This window comes from Phlebotomus papatasi, chromosome 2 (genome assembly GCF_024763615.1).
Source record: "Phlebotomus papatasi isolate M1 chromosome 2, Ppap_2.1, whole genome shotgun sequence".
NCBI classification, from domain to species: Eukaryota; Metazoa; Arthropoda; class Insecta; order Diptera; family Psychodidae; genus Phlebotomus; species Phlebotomus papatasi.
This window is the reverse complement of record NC_077223.1, coordinates 102,777,116-102,798,879: the sequence shown is the minus strand read 5'-3', so window position 1 is coordinate 102,798,879 and position 21,764 is coordinate 102,777,116. Positions and strand designations below refer to the sequence as shown.

Below are 21,764 nucleotides of genomic sequence, written 5' to 3'. Positions count from 1 at the left end.
CGACCCCAAACATGACCCCATTTGCTTGATAAATGCGCACTCTAGTGTCTTTTTAACCTTTGACCTTGATAAAGCGTTATTAGGATTGATGAGTTATTAGGAATGATGAGTTATGAGGAATGATGATTATTTAGGAATGATTAAAAATAAAAAAAAATCGCACGACGCGTTGTCGAGAAATCCCAAAAAAACATAGTTTTGGAGGGGAAGGGGAGGGATGGGTCCCCCGAAGGTCCCAAGTCTCTATCTCTAACCGTTTGGCCTCTAGACCTCGCGACAGTCGGACGGACAGACAGACAAGCAGCGTGACATTTCTCAGAAATCATTTGAAACGTGAAGATTTTTGTTGAGAAAAGTGGTCTCCGGGGGGTGGAAGGTGGAAATTTGAGCAGTAAAAGATGTCTAAAATGTTAAAGAACCGTTCTTAAACATTTTATTAAAGAAAAGCTTACAAACAGGAGGGTGTCAGTCACTCGCACTTACGGTATCCTGAAAAAATAGGTCAGATTTATTAAACGAACAGGAAAAAATATAAAATGTTCGAAGCCAGAGTGTACATATGTGAAGCCTAAAAGCCTTCTCCTAGTCACTTTTCATGTCCTAGAAGCTGTATCCTCTGAAATAGTCAAATCCGGAAAGGATTTTTGAAGGAAATAGTCTGAATTGTGAAAAAATAAGCATATGCCCGTCAAAAATGAAGTTTTAGTGTCTCTCTTATTTAAAATTCCTTCAAACGAAAACCGATTTCAACTTCACCGCTGCGATCGCTTGTATATCAACAAAAATTGTCTAAAATTTTAGCTTTTATTCAAAATTCTTTCGTTCAGTAATAACCTTCCCGATTTTAGAGTTCTATCCGGTTGAGTTTTTTTTTACAGATTCGAAGGTATATCAGAGAGAACTTTCCTAAAAACCCGTTGGAAGTTCCAACGTTTAAACCGACGAGTTACACAAAAGTGAGCAAGTGCTATAATTTAATAAAAGCTTACAAATAGGAGTACAAAGTTACACGCATTTACGGTAATATGCTATATTTACCGTTTACCAGTTCACAACCGATTTAAACCGATTCATAAGTCACGTAAAAGATCCCTCAAAATAACTTAGGAGTAAGACGATTGATTTTTAGATACAAATTACTTATCGATTCATAGCCGGTCCATTACCAGAAAGGAGGGTGAGTCGAGGGAGTGGTATGCATAAATAAAATGTTTAAGTCATACACTGACCCTATACTGAATTTCATCAAGATCGTTTTAGCATTTCTTGCGTAATTCGTTGAAAAAAGAGTGATTTTTCGGAAGAATAAAGACCTTTATACAAGGACTCTAACGTTTATCATCCTGGGTCACGGCAATTTTCTTTTACAAAATGCGCCTATTCTCGTTTGTGGTGATTCTGGGACCATCGCCCACATAAGTTTTGACCATTCTCCTGTTTCGAGCTGAGTATTCTCAAGAATCAGTCTGTGAGTACAATCGGCATAACCGGTTCATACTTGTCGGATATTCAAATACTTTTTTACCGAGACCAAACCTAACCCAATTCGATTAAGAAACAGGTTTTCTAACCTCAATCTTTAAGCTTTGACTTAAAAAAATCATTATTGGGAAATGATTTAACGATTCGTATATGGGAGAAATTTTCGCCTAGATAACCTCAAAAACCTATCCCCTGGCAAAATTTTTTTATATGGAGCTGTTTGCAGTCAACTCATAAATTGCTTCCAAACTCAGCTTATACTTTGAGTTCCGTAAAACTTTTTAGACGAAAGTATAGAATATTTATCCCTCTTTACAAGGCACAGAGTCCTGTGTACAAGGCACACCTCAATTGTGACATATATCGTGTAACGGTCACGAGTGCAGAAAAATTTCCATGCGAATCTGTATGTGAATGTGAGAAAGTGGCTTCAACTTTGAAGGTCACTTCCCAGGGCGTAGTCTAAGACATATCCAAAAATGAAAAAAAATGACACGACGCGTTTTCGAGTAGTCGAAAAAAAAACATGATTTTAGAGGAATAGGGTAGCGGGGAAATAAAAGTTATATTCACGGTCCTTGAGTAGACTTATGACCTCTGCACACTAGAGAAATTTATGTCCATATTGAAGCAAATTCCCTACGTTTGTGTAAGAAAAACTCTTCAATATGAACATAAATTTCTTTAGTGTGTAGACGTCATTATTGGTAATCCCCCGAAAGGTTCCAAATCTCTATGTCTTATACCGGCTTTAGACTGGAGGTTTAGCCCAGTTCCTGAAGACCTCAAAAATCCAAACAACAAACAATTTTGTTGATTCCTCAAAATCTAATGGATAATTTGTCCTTAATATTCAGTCCGGAGGAATAATTTCCTCAAAAATCTTGCCTGATAAGGAGTTAGAGGATTTAAGCCATATGGATAAGTCTCAGGTCTGAAGTCCGTATTACTGTCAGGAAAATCGGACGGACAAAAGTCAGCCCAAGATCTCACTGCCGAAGAATCAAACGGTCTTATCAATTATGTAACAAGGCTCACAAGATCCTCTCAATTAAAGTATAAATTGCAATTTTTTTCCCAATTTTGGTTTTCGGAGAACAATCACCCTGGAAAATTCCTCCCCACAGATTTCACATTTCTATTTCGTAGGGATCGCCTTTCTTGTGCGAAATTCAAGAAGTAAGTGAGCCAGTAAATCAAAAGGGTACTTGTTTTATCATCAATCAACAAGCTAATATTTTTCCCCAAGCAAGAAGTATATAATTAAAATCCCACCGAGAGGTCATCGCTCATCTAGAGCAATTCCAACTCCTTTTTAATCAAAAATGCTGGTGAGGAAACCCTCAATATTTCTCTCCCTACGGAAGCTCCATGCAAAAAGTCCCATGGAGCTTTTTAGCGTCATGCTGGGAACGATAGAAGAGAGTGCCAGCATAAACTTTTAATTGTTAATTTGTGTCATTAAATAGAATTAAAAGTGGCGTAATGGCAACATCCCATAATTCCCTGCACAAATGGCAAATTGTGTTTTGTATGTGAGAAAATTCTAAGGACTTTTTCCCTGGAAAATTTTCACATAGAACGCATTACAAAAATGTGGGAAATGTGTATGGAAGCCCAACTAAATCCACTGTCGTACAACATTTTCTCTAATTAATTGCAATTTATTCAAACATTATGTGAAACACCCCACGCAAATGGAATTTTAGCACGTAGCTATTTAATGCAATTCGTAAATAAACCAATTGAGAGGGATTTCCGGGTAGTTATTCTTTCTCATTTAACTTCAAATAGAAAATCTATGGTTTTACCTTAGGATTATGTCATACTTGTATATAGATTAAATCATTGAAATATTCCTCATCTGTTTTACGGTTATATTTCTATTTATGAGATTATATTGACAAGAAATTGCTTTATAGAGTAATTGAATAAATTTTGTAGCTGTTTCCATAACAATTTTCATCTATGTATGTATAACATAACATCAGAGAACAGCTGAAGAGGTTTTTTTTGGGATGGGGGAAGAGTGTTGCTGTTGGGAAAATATGAGAAATTCAAATGAATATTGTGAGGAAATTTTATTTGAGGAAAATTTGCCAAAAAATTCAATTTTCTGATGAAGAACAAGTTCATTGCACAATGCTTTATGCAAATTTATATCAATAAATTTTATTTAGAAAAATTTTTCGCTGTGGAAATTATGGAAGCTTTCGACATTTTTGAAGAATTCTTTTTTTAAAGTAATTTAGTTTGGATAATTTTTGGACATATTTCGAACATTTTTTCGACATTCGAACATGAAAATTATTTTTTTAACTTTCCAATATCTTTTCGGTTAAAGAGAATTTTAAGAATTTATCAATCCGGAAAAAATTACAGATTTATTTTATTTGCAAAAAAAATGTTTGAAAATATTTTTAAAAAAATCTGATTTTTTAAATAGTTTTTGAAATTTTTGCAACAAAATGTAATCCCTAAAAGCAAAATTTTAAATATGTAAATTTTTTCAAATATCATAACCATTTTTCCGTGTTGTAAGATCACAATTGCAGCACACAAAATTTTAGTAATATTTTATGGTGAAAGCCGAATCACTTACACCTTTTTCAAAAAAAAAATCTCTTATTCAGTTCATAACAGTACCACACAAAATTCCTGAAATTCCTTAGATTTTCCTGTAGAGGAAAATTAAAATTTAGTAGCAATTTTTACAAAGCTGTTCCGATTTGCTCAGCTACGTACAAAATTTTCCTACCTATGTATACCTCATTTTCACCGCAAACATTACACCGGAAAAAGAAATTTGCACATGAGTGTTTAGATGGATCTTTAATCTACTTGCTTTAACCTTTGGTAGGAGATATTATGCGTTTTAAAATTTCTTTTATACTATTTTTCTAACACGTGTTTTTGTGACATATGGAAACCCATTTTTTTAGGGCAGTCACGCTTACCATAATACTAGCTTCAGATCTAAGGCTTAGCTATGATTTTTCACATAGAAATACTTGTGAGAAATTTTTGTATTAGTATTGTAATATTTATAACAATTTATTGTAATATATCTTGAAAAATCACTGAACGTGATTGTTATTTAGAAAATCCAGATCTTCAGAACCTGGCTTAATCTCTAGTCTGAAGACCGCTTAAGCAGAGTTAGGCTTAACTTTTGAATTGACAGAAATAAAATAAAAACATGTGATACTGTCTCATTTTGCTGAAAACGTGATTGTTTTTCTTTGAGATTTTCATGAAAAAATTTTAATATCCAAATTTCTTTGTGAACTTACTCAATCACTGAGAAAAAAGGGTGCGATTAACTTTTTTTTTCTCATAACTTTAACACTTTTTAGGTGTAAAAATATATCAACATTTTTTAATGTTAATTTTACACCTTTTGAGAATAAAATCAACATGAAAAAAGGGTAACTTTAACCCATAATACACCTAAAAAGGGTAATATTTACATCGATTTCGGATTAATACTGCAGGGTAAAATTAACATTTCCGGAATGTTATTTTAACTTTTTCGGATTTCTCCACTCAGAAAAAAGGGCTATGATTAACTTTTTTTCGTCATAACTTTAACACTTTTCGGGTGTAAAAATACATCAACAATTTTTAATGTTAATTTTACACCTTTTAAGGATAAAATCAACATGAAAAAAGGGTAACTTTAACCCATAATACACCTAAAAAGGGTAATATTTACACCGATTTTGGATTAATACTGCAGGGTAAAATTAACATTTCCGGAATGTTATTTTGACTTTTTCGGATTTCTCTCAGTGTCTTAGTGATGGAATCGCTAGGTGGCTCAAGTATTCCACAGCAGCTCAGTGTGACCTAAAACACTGAGGAATTTTCAAAATCGACGATCAATAACTTTGACTGATGTATTTTACAAAACTACAAAGGCTCTTTTCCTGAGCTGCCAATGTGGTAATGTTTGGGAATTTTCCACAACCCACAAGAGCTCTCTACGAGCAAAGATTTTCACGGCAAATTTTTTTCAAATTCAAGAAAGTTTTTTTCTGTCTTTACGGCGTTATCACACTTACACATTAAAATTTTAATGTGATTCACATTAATTGTCGCTGGTGAGCGTCCGAATATGTTATTTGTGCTTTGAGTCACTTAATATTTGGGGTTTTTTCCTCTTTTTTGATAAAGAAGTGAACTTGGCCTGCAAAAATAAGTTTAAATTTACCTAAAGCATAAATATTTTTCACATTAAAAAATTAAAGAGAAAATCGCATTAATTTTTCGCATTAATGTTATAAATCAATTCATATCAAATTTTACGGGTCAAGTCTAGCTTTTTATCAACAAATAGATCAAATTTTGAATATAAAATTATTCAAACACACAAATTACACATTTGGACTCTCACCAGCGACAATTAATGTGAATCATATTAAAATTTTAATGTGCAAGTGTGATAACACAGTTAAGTTAGGAAACTTTCCTTAAGCCGTATTTCAGTAAGTATTTTACGAAGTTTATTACTTGCTCGTTTCTTTTTCTGGAATAAGAAACCTTCGAGGTTTCACGCAATAACAGTTCCGGATTATAAACTCAATATTGAATATTAGAAATTGGAACATCAAATACGATCAACCAGGGGCATGATATTTCCTATGTTTCCCATATGTTTCTAGCGTGCCGAAAAAACTTTTGAGTTTATTATCTGTTTTCTGTCAGTGTAGAATGAATTATCAAAAGATATAAATACAAAATAAAAGCCAACTTAATATTGAATAGGCAACCGAAAACCGCAAATTGGTAACCTACGTAGTTTTGGACATATCTTGTGAAATGTGTACGAAAACAGGGAAAAATTTACACTAAAACCGGTCACATTTTTTCAGAGCTAATGTCATCTCCGTGCGACCAACGGTCTAGCGGAAAATACTTAAACTTAATTTTAATTATATTGATCTCTAATTTGTTTTATAACTTTGAATAGTTGCTTACGAATTACACGGTTTCGAATCTTATCTACTGATTAGCTTAATTTTCAAGGATATGAGGCTGTTCTTTCTGAATAAATAGTGATAGCTTCAGTATTCTTTCTGTAGCAATGTCACTGTCTAATTCTACCCCTGGCTAATACAGGCCCAATTTCCCCTATGATGAACCGAGTTTTAAAAATGAAGTCACGTTTTTTTTTCTTTTGAAATATTGATACGAGTAGGGAAATTTTTACAATAAAGAACTGATGGTACTTAGTCCCTAAATTGAATAGCAAACAATCTGTGGAATTTCATGAGAAGAATTTTACTTACAAAAGTCTCGATCTCTCCTCTTCATTGCTTATTCCAAGGCGAAAGTTTTCCTCTGGCGAGACTCCCTGTCACGAAAGGTCAATGGGCTCCCTTACAAATATTTAAATCTCACTTAATAATCTTATAAGGTACTACTCTCGGTGGTCCCTCAAACACATTTCCTGCGTGGGAAAATTATTGAGACATAAACACCAAAAAAAGTGACCAAATGAGAAGCACGAGTAAATGATTTGTAGCCACCACAACAATTAGGGGGAGGCGATAAATGTTGGGTAAGATGAAAACAAATTGACAGGGGGAGAGACACGCAAATTCCAGAAAGTCACAAAGTTTTCTCAGACGAAGAAAATATAAAAAAAAATAAAGAAGTGTAAAGAGCTCTTGGACACGAAATTATGTGAATTACTGGATCTTATTGGTGTTTTTTTTCCCTCAATTTTTCTTTATACTTTTCACCATATAAGCAACTAATCCTAAAGCATACAAACATAAATATACGTCGCACGATGAACAAAGTTCGTGATCAGAATCATTAAAATTTCCCTCATGCCTTTTTGGTGGTAAGGAGGGAGCTTTAGCGATGAAAGTTGTGCCTTTTCTTTCAAGGATTCCTCACGAGGCACCCTTTCACTGTGAATTCTAGTCAATCATAACACACAACTCAGTCGATTGAAAGAGGACGAATACACGGGTCAATATTGAGGTCATCACCAGCAAAACAATATGAATGTTGAATAAAAGACACTCTCTAGAGAAGAACACTAGGCACCTGCAGAATGATAGTGATGGAAATCACAACTTCAAATGAATTAAACATTGAGTCAAAATCATCTTTCAGGTGGGAGAACTTTGTGCGAAAACTTGACACACTCAACTGATAAGAGTTTGAGAAAATTTTCTCAGTAAAGTTTTTACGCGAAAGGTGAGGACGAGACATTATAATTATCTTGACATAAGGGCAAATAGAGTGCCATCAGTAAAGATTACTTTTATTTATTTGACTATAAACTAACTCTCGTGCACATTTACGACTTTATTGCACTCTCTTGCGGTTGAAGCAGCTCCTTTATACAAGAACATTTCTCTTATGACTGCAGATAAGAGACGGTTGATTTGCTTTTTTCTGCCAGCTATCATACTCTTTAGGAGATTTTCTAGTATTAGTATATTCTTTCTCTCTGAATAGTGTGTTGCAAAAGTTTTTGGTGGAGTTTCTCAAAACACTGATAACATCAAACGTTGTAGGAGAGTGGAGTTAGGGTAATTGGGGTGATACCATTCTGAAGAAAATAGCTTGAAAACTCAACGAGCTTTTAAACTATTCCAAGGTTAAAACATTCAGAAAAGAAACAAAGCACAAAATGTACTCCATATAAACCTCATGTCTCACTACGCAATTTTAGAATGAATAATTAGAAAAGAGGTTATGTTACAGAGGAACATAACCTCTCTATAGAATGCAATAAAATTATGAAAAGATTCATAATTAAAAAGGTAAAGTTTGTAAAACAAAACTACGGTAAAGTTTAAGATAAAGGTTCTCAAATATGATCGAAGTAACGGTTGAATTCAAAATAAAAAATTGAGGTTATGTGTAGAGAATTTTTCACGAAGTCTGAATTAGAACCAGGGGCATGACGTTTCCTATGTTTCCCATATGTTTCTAACGTGCCAAAAAGACCTTGGAGCTTATTCGGTGTTTTCTGTCATTGTGGAATGAATTAGCAAAAAATACAAATACAAAATAAAAGCCAATTTAATACGGAATGGGCAACCGAAAACCCCAAATTGGCAACCTATTTAGTTTCGGAGATATCTCGTGAAATGTGTGCAAAAGCAGGGAAAAAATTACACTAAAACTGATCGCATTTTTCAGAGCTAATGTCATCCCCCTGATTAGAACCATTTTTCCCTAGTGCTTTCTCAATATTGTTTTGGATGAGACTTTTCGGGGAGACTAGGTCTTGGGCCATCAACAATTATAGGGCTTGGACTTTCAAATTTAACGGTATGGCCCTTCCCCTGCTTCTTAAGAAACATTTAGAACTTTAAGGCGACATCCGGTCTGAAAGCGTGGGCGGCCTTTAACTTGTCAGATCAATGACAACACATCTCCATTGCGGGTGATGTGTTCGCATCTTATAGTCAATTCGAGCCGCAGACGACTAATCTATTGGACTAGACGAGACGTCTTAAATTAAAGCGTAAGTGACATTATCTCTGATAAGGTCCAAAACGATAGGGCTTTTCATTCCGCCGTTGGGGTTACTCAAGCGGCAGGTACTACGCTACCCGTTGCTTGAGCCTCAGTGGATCAGTTGGTAGAGTAGTGCCTCTATGACTATGAGGTCGACAAAGGTTTGAGCCGACCCATAGACAAATCGTAAATCTTAAATCTTACCCGTTGCTTATGATGGTAGGTTGACAAATTTGACAGGAGAGACTAGGCCGGACAACAGTCTCTGAGAAAAGGTTACGCCTCTTCTTGGAGGGTTATGAAATTCCCTCAAGTCAAGCCCGATCCCAAAGTCAAAGCGGCGGCTATTGTCGGGCAGCTGGAGGAGGCAAGATTAGGTACCGACTGTACCCGCTCAATGGTCAACCCATTAGATAATTAGATAATTTGCTAAATAAACTAACCTTAACAACTCAGAATAAATATGATGTGATTCAATCGTTATCAAGGTCCGATATTATTGAATATGATCATCTTACTTAGAATATGACTTCCTAAAAATTGATCAAATCTAATCTCACAAACTTCGCACATTTAAATCACAGAAGAAAATTTTGAGGTTAGTTGTTTTTAACCTGCATTTGGGGTTAGCTTTGAAAACGATGAGCATTTTGTGGTACTTGGAATTTTATAAAATTATATGTATAGTGTTTAAAAATACTTGACAAAATTTATTAATATTTCTAACCTAAAACCTTAAGTTTTATCTGAGGTTATGTTTGGTCTAACCTTACATTTCTAGATAGTGGAACTTTCACTACAAAGGCAACGTTTCTCTCGTGACTTTCCAGTTCAATCATAAAACATTTGGGATTACGCTTTCGCCTATTTAAAAGTTCTTGGTTATGGCATTTTGAGGTTATCTCACTTTAAGGCGTCCTCTTGTCTACTTGAAGGAAAAAAAAATCCCACAAATCGATTTGAACTCAGATTTTTTTCTCAGGATTTTTTCTTTCAAATTTTCACGCTCACCAACTTCTAATACTCTCCTAAAGATTTCCAATCATTTCCACCAAGTTAATTCGTGAGTACACCTGAAAAGTATCAGGAGAACTTTTGCACACTTTACGCATATTTTTCCATATACAAAATCCTGAGAAACCGTGGAAATTCTTCAATTAAATATCCCTCAAAGAAATTTGCATGAGAATCCTCGGCAAAAATGCGTAGGTCAGTCCCTTCCAACGGGGATTCATTTGGGAGGATGAGTAGAAATTGAGCAAACACCTGTCGTGTGTTAAATGAAATTGCGGGAAAATTTGCATTTTCAGGAAGCAACGTCACACTCAATGGAAATCTCAGTCAATCTCGAGATTGATGAAAATTTACTTTGCCAGGAATTGCGCAACAAAATAACCCAGAAAATCAAGAGATTGTGGAAATTTTGGTAGGGAGTTCACTATTCTTAGGGTTTGCGGTCCAAGGTGAAACCCAAACTTGAATAGTCCTGTAGGGGAATTCTGCAATTTTCGTGGCGTTGTCACGCGTGAGTTCGAAACCTGACAATGCCATTCGAGCTTTTTTTGTCATATCATATGTGTTCGAAAATGCAATTCATTGATTTTTTAATGAAATCCTTTTACTTGATGTTTTTATGAAAATACAGTACGTCTTGGTTGATTTGTTTAACAAAATTCATTGGCATTTGAATTGCCAGAAATCTCAAATATGTGACTTCTGACAATGCCACGTGAGCTGAAATGGCAATGTCACGGCTACAGAATCGCATTTTCGAAAAAGCTCTCCTAAGATTCGAACGCAATTTGTCATATGGCATTGCCAGAACGTTACAGAATTCCCCTCCTGATCTTTATAAGAGCAAATTTTTGAAAATAAATAGATATACATTAATCATTAAAATTCTATCTTCGTAGCCTTTCTTGGGTTTATTTGTACCATAACCGATTCTAAACAGTGAACGATAAGAGATATTCACTTTAAAAGGTCGTAGAAAGCATATTTCTCAACCGATTTGGGAATGTTTGGGTTTATTTTAAAGGTATTGGAATAACTGATAATTATGTTAGTGAACTATAAATTAGTTCATATTGTGGAAACCGATAAAATTTATCGGTCAATATTTATTATTGACAAATAACGCAATGGAGCAATACTGCTAAAAATATAAATTGGACCACAAACAATTTTATCTAGACTTAGAAAATCATGTCATGAGAGGCTGTGACTGCTAAAAACTCAAAGAGAGAGCAATAAGGTGCTTTTCCAACTTGTCATAGGCCTGGTGGTAAATTCTCTAATTTTCGTGAGTTGGTCATCAGTGACACTCACGAAAAAAAATCGACCACTTTGTTCTCCGAATTATTTTTGAGTCACTGGACCATTATTCTGTGAGAAGTGTCACGAAAATATCGTGAGAAATGTCACAAAAATGGTCATGGAGAATCACACTTAAGTGACAAGTTTCGGTATATTCTCATTTTTAGCTCTTCTCACGTTCTCACAAAGTTACACAATTTACCCCCTGGAGAGTAAACAGTGGGAAATATCGACTTCTGGTTTTCGGTGGACCTTCCATAGGCGATCGTTATCTACAGATGTTTTTTCTCTTCTTCCCATCCCCTTCCGTCATTTCTAAAACCAAATTTCTTGGTATATTTAAAAAAAAAATTGGTGAAAACTGGAAAAAAATTATTACCTGAAATATTTAATGGTGCTATTCCAGTAAAAAATGAGAAGGGGAAATCTTTCACCTGAATACTTTTTTAGTACAAGACTGTTCTCAAGTGCTTCTGCATTATCGATTTTTCTTTGTATTGGTTTTCTGTCACAGCTGTTTGTGGCTTTCGAACAAGACAAGGACTGGGGAAAACAATCGTGACAGAAGTCAACTCAAAGAAAAGTCCGATTACGCAGAAGCACATAAGAACAGTCATGTACTAAATAAGTGTTCATGGGAAAGATTTATGGTGCTATTCCAATGAAACAATGAGCAAGTTTTTTTAGCACATTACTGTTCTCAAGTACTAAAAAGACCATGACTGTTCCCACATGTTATTTCAATTAATGTGAGATGGCATTCGGAATTCGGATTTCGGTTAGGAAATTGACAAGATTAATTTAATGTTTTCACTTTTATAGTATTTTCTACATTTTCTTTATCATGATTGACAAGATGTAAGGTTCTTCTCTCTACACAAAAACTTCATATTTTCCCCAGTCCTCGTCGTGTTTCAAAATCACCAAATAGTCATGAAAGGAACCGACACAAAAGAAAGTTTAACCGAAATCCGAATTCGAATATTCCCTCCGAGCAAGCTTTTACCCGATCACAATGCCATCACTGTGGAGTAACCTGTCATGTCATCTTGGTGGCGTGATGCAGTTGGATGGCCGGGATTTGGCAACTTTAGCTTCAACCGCGGGTTTTCAAGGGTTTTCCAAGAGTTTTTCCGTGAATTCTCAATGGTGAAAAGTTCGCGTGCAGCATTAAAATTCTCTACTCATTATTTTCCTTGAAATGACGTATGAGAACAGATTTGATCTTTTTTAGTACTTGAGAACAGTAATGTGCTAAAAAAACATGGTCACTTTTTCATTGGAATAGCAGCATTATCCTTTACATATTTTATTGGAATAGTGTTATTGATTCTATTTTCTATTTACTGTTCTCAAGTGCTTCTGCATTATGGTCTCTTCTTTGTATTGGTTCATTCCTTGACTGTTTTCCCTAGTCCTTGCCGTTTTCTAAAACCACCACACAGTCAAGACAGGAACCAACACACACGATTGTGCTTAAGGACTTGAGAACAGTAGGGTAAAGTGGTACAAGTTGAACAGTGGTACAAGTTGGACAATGGTACAATTTGGACAGGGCTTTTTGTCTTGATAAATTTAGTACTTCATTTTTATTTCTATATTTTAATGCTTTAGTTTTATAATGTGGTTCCTTGTGCTTAAACACAAATTTTGTACTGTATTTATCAAGAAAAAAGCCATGTCCAACTTGTACCGGCGAATTGTCCAACTTGTAACACTAATTCCAAATTACATTACTTTACCCTAACAGACATGTGCTCGTTAAAAGTCGTGTAATATCGGAAATTTTCTGTTGTTAATTTTAATGGAAATTACAGATAGCCAGACTGGTAACACTAATCCCGGTCATTCACGGTGCCATGATAAATATTTTTGCGTCAAAAAGATATAACAGACATAAAAACTCATATAGAAAGAAATTGTCTTCTTGATATTTTTATCGGAAGACGGATAGCTGTTCACTACACATCCTTTTACTTAAATCTTGCAGAAATACAAAGAAATTAAATGCAAATATCACAACAAATGGAAAGTTCTTAAATCGCACGCAATTCAACTGTGAGAGAGAGATAGAGACACAAATAACTCACTTGACAAACGTCTGGCGGCGCTGCGGTTGCAAAAAATCTCTGAAATGCGACAAAATATTTTCTTCTCTATTTTATCCTTATTAGAAGGTCGTGTCCCTTCTTGTAATATGTACTTTTGCATTACTTATTAACCAAAATAGTGTTGTACAAAAGGGTTTTTCTCAAACTTATCCTGAATTTTGGGACAGCTGAAAAGAATATAAGTCTTCCAGCTCAAAATTTTATCCCATTGTTTTTGTTGTAATATCGACAATTATTCACAATTAACCCAAATAACTGTATTCAACTAAATTATTAAAAGGATTTTCTTTTAAAAATGACTTAACTCTAAGGAATTAAACAATTTTCACATTAAAAAAAACTCTCATTTTCTCTATGTGAATTTTCGCGGCATTTCGAAGAATGCCAACAGGCACCACCAAATTCACTTCGGCTTTTCTTTTAGCTCAGGCCTGCCCTAAAGTACAAAAAAACATGTTCATTTTCACTGGAATAGCACCAAAATTCAAGTATTTCCTCACAAACTATAGGGGAAACGGGGGCACCACCAAACACGGGGTACCACCAAACATTAATTTTTAATTCTAAACTACTTGTACTATCTCGACCATTCCTTCAGTGGACAAGGATCCCTATAGTGCCTATAAATTCCTATCGGTCTTATCCTCTGATAAGACCGATAAACTCTAAACTCGCAGTGTTTGGTGCTACCCCGTGTTTGGTGGTGCCCCAGTTTCCCCTACACAAGAAAACCCTTCATGTTTGATCAAATGTAGTCCCGGTCTCCCTCCCAGAAGGATGTGAATTCGACACATGGAGCTTGGATTTGTCTTCTATTAATACTATTTCCTGGAAAATTGCACGAAAGCAGGACATAAGTATTTCCATTGAAATAAATCCATACGCATAATGTGGAAAATTTCCAATCATAAGCGGATATGTACTGGAAAAATTCTATAAAAGCTCGCCAGTAGCCAGAAAATATCATAGGAAAATTGCGCTGTTGGAAAATTTAGAACTTTATGGAAAGCTGAATTATGGGGCACTTTGTGACCTTTTTCTGGGCTCCTCGCTGAGCTATTTTGAGCCCACTCCCAATTGCATCCTCCGCGTGTGCACTTGTTGATCAATCGATGATCTAATTGCATTCCCCCTCTTTGATTTTCCACGCAAATTGTTGTGTGAGGTGAACTTGTGGTTTAATGGGAGGTTTCTGCATGCGTGCAGGATTACCTCAGAGTTTCTCAAAGGGATTTACTATGGGCGTTGTTTGCAAACTCAACTAATCCAAGTGGAAAAAAATCGATAGGTATAAGATCTTTTTGTTGAGGACTTTTAGGAAAATATGCAAATTTGTCGTCAAAAGACTGTCTGAAGGTATTTTAACCCCTGAAAAACGGTCTCAAGAGCCTCTATCGACCCCTGAGATGGAGGATGGGAAGTCAGACAATTGTCAGCACGTGGTATACAGATTGATTGCATGAGAGAGAGCAAATGTCTTTTAAGGGTTCATATTTTGTCATTCTTCATGAGCAAACATTTCTCCTTTATGCGTTGTATTTCTCTTGGAAAACCCAACCCAATATTTTCTAAACCTCTTTTTCCTCCCTCCAAATAGCACACCCTAACTGACCCACCCTGAAGGGATTCCTCAGTGGAAATTTGGAATGAATTGTGTGTGTCTTTTCCATCACAGAATTTGTGCCACATTGAATAGATGAGTGTCAAGGCGAAATATTGAGTCCAAACGATTCCACCCTGATTTTATTGTAAGCTCCCCCATATTATTACACTCCATCAAAAGACATCTTTCTCAATACCGGAAATTCTCAACTTGTTAGACACATTTTCCCTCAACTTTTCCTCTCGAGGACAATTACCTCATTGATTCTTCATCGAATGAGCATACAAAGTCTGTCTCTCTCTCTAGAACGTTCTACACCAGGAAAATGCATCTTAAAGTACTTCTTTTTTTCTGCACTTTAACCACCCAATTACACCCAATCTTTAGTGTAATTTATTACTCAGACCTTTTTGATACAACACCGAACCGAAGCATTAATGGGCAACATTCAAGGCAAAAGCGCACAAAGCCAAGTCGCGGTCAAGGCTTTTTATTGACCACCCACGATACGCTCACTAATGGCACAATCTCAGGTGAAATGGCAATAAATGATAGTATCTCTCTTCACCTTTAGCATAGTATTTAGGAGCTTTATAGGAAAATGATAGTATTGGTACAATATTTGATCAATTGACGATGGAAGACTCATAAAGGAAATTTGCCATTAATATTGATTTTCAAGACAAGTTCAGGAAGTAAGTTTAGCATGAAAAACTTTTACAATATTCATTCCAAATAAATTTAAATCAAGAGCTATTAAGCGCATTTATGTTCTTTCTTGTATTGACTCAAATTATTCGTACCGAAACTTTCCATTAACCCATTCCTTACCATGGTATTATACATCATACGCAAATTGAGTTATTTTAGATAATTTATTTCTGGGCAATTGATATTCGAATTTATGTCGGGAATGGATTTTTAGTTACTTTAGTCCTTCAATTACTTGGAGAAAATAGCCCGAGAGAGATAGGAATACATTTTGTTATTCTAAAATGACATCCCGTCGAATTTGTTAAAATTAGCCTCTTTCCTGATTTGAATTCTAATTGCCAATTTGTTTTCTTGGATAGTTACTCTATTTAAAGCAATAAAGTTTGTAATGAATTAATGTACAGAATTTAAATTCAGTGACCGTTAAGACGTGTGTTTGAGGGCGGCTCCCCGCGCCTCTATAATGGATGAAAAATTTTTCTTTTCAAAAAATTCATCTATTAATCTGTAGGAAACTAATCTCAAAATATGAACATTCTATCTCAAGTATTTCTGGTACATTGACTGAATGGGTTAAGGGGTTATAACTTATAACATATTTGAAGTTAAAAGAGGAAAACGGTGAGCCAAGACACACACCAGATAATTTTGCTGCTTGAACTAAAAGAGAGAGCGTGCTGTTTTTTTCACCTTGTCACCGTTCTAGAACTTAAACGGTGGGAGGTATCAATTTCCGCTCTACGGTAACCCCCACTACAAGTCAACATTTCCTAGCACACTAATTTACCTAAACCACCTTCGACTTCATTCACAGTCGTATTTTAAAAAATTTAAGACCAGTTTCAAAAGCAAAAAAAATTACGTCAAGTTTCGTCCACGCGATGACTAAAATATTTCCTGTTCGAATTTCTAAGTGTCTAGATCAGTCTTCAATTTATTGTATCTGATTTTCGGATATATTTTGTAGTTACTCTAGCTAAAAATTTTGCCTATGGGCACCCAAGGACCGGTTAAATCTCCGTCTTGAATTATGGAAGGTCAAAGGTCAAACCCTCTCTTTCAACAAATTTGACAAATATGGATTTATTTAAAAGATCTTGAAATTACTTTGAAATTACAAAACGGCCACATGGTTCGTTGAAGTGTCCTTAAAAATATTTTTACAATGCCCGCTTCGTTATCCGGATGATTGCGAGATAATATAACAGAATCTGTCATATTGTCAGTTGGATCAGCATTTGTCGTAACTTCCTCATCGCCTCATCAGCACTGCTTCTAACACCATTGAAATACACACAATATATAAGAACTGTTGATGAGATGATGAGAAAGTTACGACAATTGCTGATTCAACTAACGAGATGTCCGCTTCGTAATCCGGATAGATTTTTTGAAATTGTTCAACGTCTCCAAAATATAATACAAGTTTTTTCTCTAGAATTAGAATAAAAGTTTTAAAGAAGCTGAAAAAGACCTAACTAGAGAATTCTACGATATTATACTTCATTTATTAAACAAAAACATCACAGAATAATTCATTTTCATTGCTGAACACACATGTAAACATGTCCTCAAAATGATTTTAAATGTATCCGTCGATAATTCGTCCGGATTACGCCGATCCGGATTAGAGAGCGGGCACTGTATATACAGTAGACTCTCACTCAATCGGCTCTTTATCAATCGGGCGACAAATTTTGTTGACAATTTTCATGTTTAATTATGAGGCTAATTCGCTCAAATTTGCTGTAGTTCTTCCTATTTTATCGTGATTCTTTATAATTGAGCGCTTTTTGTGGAATTTACAAAGGTTTTGACGCTCAATTCAATCGCTAAACCGGATGACATTTTGCCCCATATTCCCAATTGAGAGAGAGTCTACTGTAGGTAATTTGTAAGAGATTATCAACTTCTCATCTTTGATGACACGTTCTTTATATGACATTATCTAGAGAATAATTTTATTCTTCTCTTTCTTCTCCCCTTCATCGTTCCAGATTTCCCTCAATTACGTGAAAATCATGGAACGCTTTGCCATAATTATTGGGAAAAGCATCCCAACCATCCCAACTTTGCGAAATGATAGAACTCACGAGATAGAGCTGTTGTGAATTGCCTTTTATCGCGATTTTTCGTCCATAAACGTTTATTTCCATTTTATTTTCCGTTTATGTTTCGAATTTAAGCAATTCGGTTGGGAAATTGGGTCTCCAGAAGTAGCTTAAGTTTGACCTTTGAAAATTCGATGTCGAAAATATTTTCGGTCATAGCTGTATATGGCCCAGTTGCTCAGTGATTATGAAGTGATTTAATGATCGAACAGGAATAGTAATCATCGTTGCTTTGCTTTTGATACTTGATAATTTGATAGGAAGTACTTCAAGAAGTAAGAATGTTTTTTTTTTAAATGCATCTTCGAATATTCCTTGTGAATGGTAAAAGTCTGTCAGAATATCTATTTCAGCCGAGACACACTTAAGCTCAGACGAACTAATAAGGTAAAGGACAATGGGCAAAAGTGGTCTATGGTGAGACCACGAATGAGACCTATATCATTGAATAGGCCATGGTATAGGTAACAACTTTTGTTCCGGGACCAAAGTTCTAAACCATGGAGGAAAAGTTCTAGCTAGAACAAAAAAACTATTTTCTTAGAAGAAAAATATAATCTCTTATTTGAAATGTTCGCATTTAAACTGTCTTTTTGTGAGGGAAAGAATAAATTATAACATAAAATGTATGAAATGATCGCATATTCTCGAAAAGGACATAAAAGCATTTGTCTTTACAATGCATAACTTGCGTAGGAGGACATTGAAACATGATGGCTCAAAGTCAAAACTTTAATCCTTATATCACAGAGATTTATAAACCGAATTTATTCAATGAATACTCAATCGAAAGGTTTGGAAAAATCCTACAAAAGAACAATATAGATAAGTTCACAAGTCGACCGCAAGGGACGCTCTAAGTTATCAAAGTATTCAATTAACAATAAATATGTTACGTTTCGAAACTATTTAACCGATTTTAATGATCTTGTAATATGTCTGTCTGATATTTTTAATGTGTTACAGAAAGAGATATGACCTTATTCTATTCATTGATTTCAGTAGAATCATTACATATTTCGACTTATTTTTCTAACTATGATTTACTTTTTTATTTATTTTATTTCTTTTGAAATCGTAATTAGATTTTATTTGACTGAACAGCCTTCCATAAACCTTGTTCCCATGCCCAGTTTCAGCTTTATACCTTTTCTCAGAGAGGAGTTATAGTGAAAAAGTACTCATTTTGTATGGTGTCTACTGGAAGGAATGGCGGGGAGAAACGTGTATATACACGGTTAAAGAGCCTTCCATTGCCCTTGATCCTATGCCACGTTTCTGATTTTTACTTCTTTTCACAGAGGAGTTATAGTGAAAAATATCATAATTTTGTATGGGGGCTACAAGAAGGAGTGGAGGGAGAAGGGGCCTATATACATGGTTAAGGAACCTTTCAAAAACCTTGATCCTATACCAAGTTTCAGATTTCTACTTCTTCTCAGAGGGAAGTTATAATGAAAAAAGTCCACATTTTGTATGGAGGCTACCAGAAGGAGGGGTGGGGAGAGGAGGTAGTTTCCATTTCCATGGATAAATAGCTTAAGTCATACATTGACTTCATACTGAATTTCATGAAGATCCCTTTAGCTAATCTTAAGTAATTTGATGTCAAAATAGTGTTTTTTCGAAAGGATAAAAGCGTTTTTACAAGGACTCCCGTCGAATATCGTCCTGGGTCTCGGTAGTTTTTCATCCTACAACATTAACTATAAAATGCGTCTAGTCCCAACTGTGGTCGCCACATAGACCAACTCCCATACATTTTTGCCCAATGTCCTTTTCGACGAGTCACTGGATGCAATGTTCAATCGGTTACGTTTAGAAGGTTTAGAAATACCCTCGTTTGATGAGCCCTAAAATTAACTTCGAATACTCTATCTAACGTAGTTGTATATTATATTCAGTTTCTTCCAGTGTTCGTCAGAGGATTGTCTTCTTTACAAAACCAAAAAGACTCAATTTTCTCCAAAGCTTTCGACCCTCGGACTGAGGAAGACCCATACCGAGGGTTGAAAGCTTTGGAGAAAATTGAGTTTTTTTTTGGTTTTGAGAAGAAGATAATCATCTACCGAACACTGGAAGAAACTGAAGATAACCTACAATTAACGTTTTAACATTTAACGAGAAGGAACTAAAAATTTAAATTTGAGTTTGTTGATTTTCTTTTTCTTTCTTTTTCTTTCCAGGCTTCGTGAGTTTGCTGTGAGTCAGGTTAGTGATCAAAAATTTATCAATTAAAGTCACTATTTTTTTATACAAAATGTTGTTCTTTCAATGAGAGTCTATTTCTAACTGCAAAATAATTCCAAAAATCTCAATTTAAACACCGGAAAAGTCATGATAGATGGAAAATATAAAACATGGTATAATTTCGATTGCAACCCACCTTTGAGTTCCTCTTCGGAGAATTGTTTTTTCTTTGGCTTCTTCACTTTTCCTGGCACTTTTGCTTTGGTTGAAGGCATCTTCTCCTACGGATAAACCAAAAAGAACCAGTGAGATGAAGCCCCCGTGTGTGGTGAAAAAAAAAGTTTATTGAGCACTGTTTGATCTTTGTTCTCGGCCAATTCTCTCACTCTCAATATTCGGGCGTATTTTTAGCCACATTTTGAACATTTATTAAATGAGAAAAGAAGTTTTAGCGCGCGATACTGACCTGATTTGTGACTTTGTTTCCACTCCTTCGACCGATCAAAGCGGATCCCAACATCTGAAGAAGTGCGAGACAAAAGAACGAAGGCAATTTTAGAATCAATTGGAAAAAAATCATTTGGATCATTGGTTATTTTAATGAGAAACACATGTTGGAAACAATTGGGTGCACTTTTAACATCATGCTCGATCATTTTCTCTCTCACTCTCACTCCCATCTGTTCGGAATTTTCTTTAAGATCTCGCGAAGAGATGAGAACATTTTGGTGCTTTGCTGATTGACATTCAATTTGTACTATCACGAGAAAAGAAGATTTAAAGGAAAATTTGCAGGTCATTCGCACGACTTTTTTTTTTCTTTAAAACACTCTAATCCGCCTTAGATCGACGAAATTTCCCGCCAAAAAAAAATGCGAAAGAAAGTGAAAATTTGTGACACAATTTCATCCACTTTGAGACACTCACAGTGATTCACTTTGATAGAGGTGAGGGATTTTTGTGCTAAAAGCCAATGAACTACCTTCAAATGGTTCTTGAAGCCACTCATGGTGAGAAAATACGGGAAAAGACAGCGGAAAAGTGCGATTGAAGGAGTTAAGTGAAGTCGTGCACTACAATTGAGATTAGGGATTGAAGATTTTCCATTACAATGAATTTTTTGGGAAATCTTTCCCAAGTAAGACAATTCGCAGTCAAGTGTGCATGGCTTGTGCAAAAATTGCAATTTCTCCGTCACTTCAATCATTCTCAATATGTCCGTTCAGCAAACAATTCAAACAAAAAACAACAATTGCTTCCTTTTTGTGATTTCTTTCAATTTCGATCAATCTTTCAGAAAATTTCACCCAATCAACACCAATCCTAATATCTAATTCTAGATTGGCCACACTTCTCTTTTGTTTTTCTGCGCAATCGGTGAACAATTAAATACTTTGTTCTCATCAATTAAACACTTTTAGCCTGTGAGTGTCTCGTGACAATTTTATTTTCTCGTTTCTTAAAAGACGTGGGAGCAAAAACAATAGATTCTAGTGATCCTATTGATGAAAAGTTTACAATTTCTCTTTTGCCTAATTCTTTGGAATAATTTTTCAAAAGCCCAAACCCCAAAAAGCAAATCTCAAAATGTTCCAACTGTGAGAAAATTCACGAGAATATCAACTGGATATTTAAGTGTATTAATAGCTTGTGCAATTTTTACTCGTCACTGAATCGTAATTAAAATGTCTGTTGAGCAATAACAAAAAAAAACTGATTTTCGCGAGAATTGAAAGTGTGAAAGTTTAT

At 35.1% G+C, this 21,764-nt stretch overlaps 2 protein-coding genes across 8 annotated transcripts in view; one reads left to right on the top strand and one right to left on the bottom strand.

Moving 5' to 3' along the window:
• The window catches only part of LOC129800501 (mitochondrial DNA helicase), a 72,488-nt gene that overhangs the window by 36,062 nt on the left and 14,662 nt on the right, over positions 1–21,764 (top strand). The window contains exon 2 of one of the 2 annotated variants that reach the window (XM_055844929.1): positions 20,012–20,036. In XM_055844929.1, the coding sequence (XP_055700904.1) occupies positions 20,012–20,020 (9 nt within the window). In that variant the 3' untranslated portion in view covers positions 20,021–20,036. Of the gene's footprint in view, positions 1–20,011; positions 20,087–21,764 lie in introns of those variants that run through there. The other variant, XM_055844930.1, reaches the window with a different exon arrangement.
• Positions 1–21,764, bottom strand: part of LOC129800512 (calcium-binding protein E63-1) — a 53,170-nt gene that overhangs the window by 28,834 nt on the left and 2,572 nt on the right. Inside the window, exons 1-3 of one of the 6 annotated variants that reach the window (XM_055844946.1) lie at positions 20,998–21,041; positions 20,482–20,535; positions 20,212–20,296 (exon numbers count right to left, since the gene is read on the bottom strand). In XM_055844946.1, the coding sequence (XP_055700921.1) occupies positions 20,212–20,296; positions 20,482–20,535; positions 20,998–21,024 (166 nt within the window). In that variant the 5' untranslated portion in view covers positions 21,025–21,041. Of the gene's footprint in view, positions 1–6,773; positions 6,935–7,542; positions 7,812–20,211; positions 20,297–20,481; positions 20,536–20,997; positions 21,042–21,764 lie in introns of those variants that run through there. The other 5 variants (XM_055844947.1, XM_055844954.1, XM_055844949.1 and 2 more) reach the window with 5 other exon arrangements.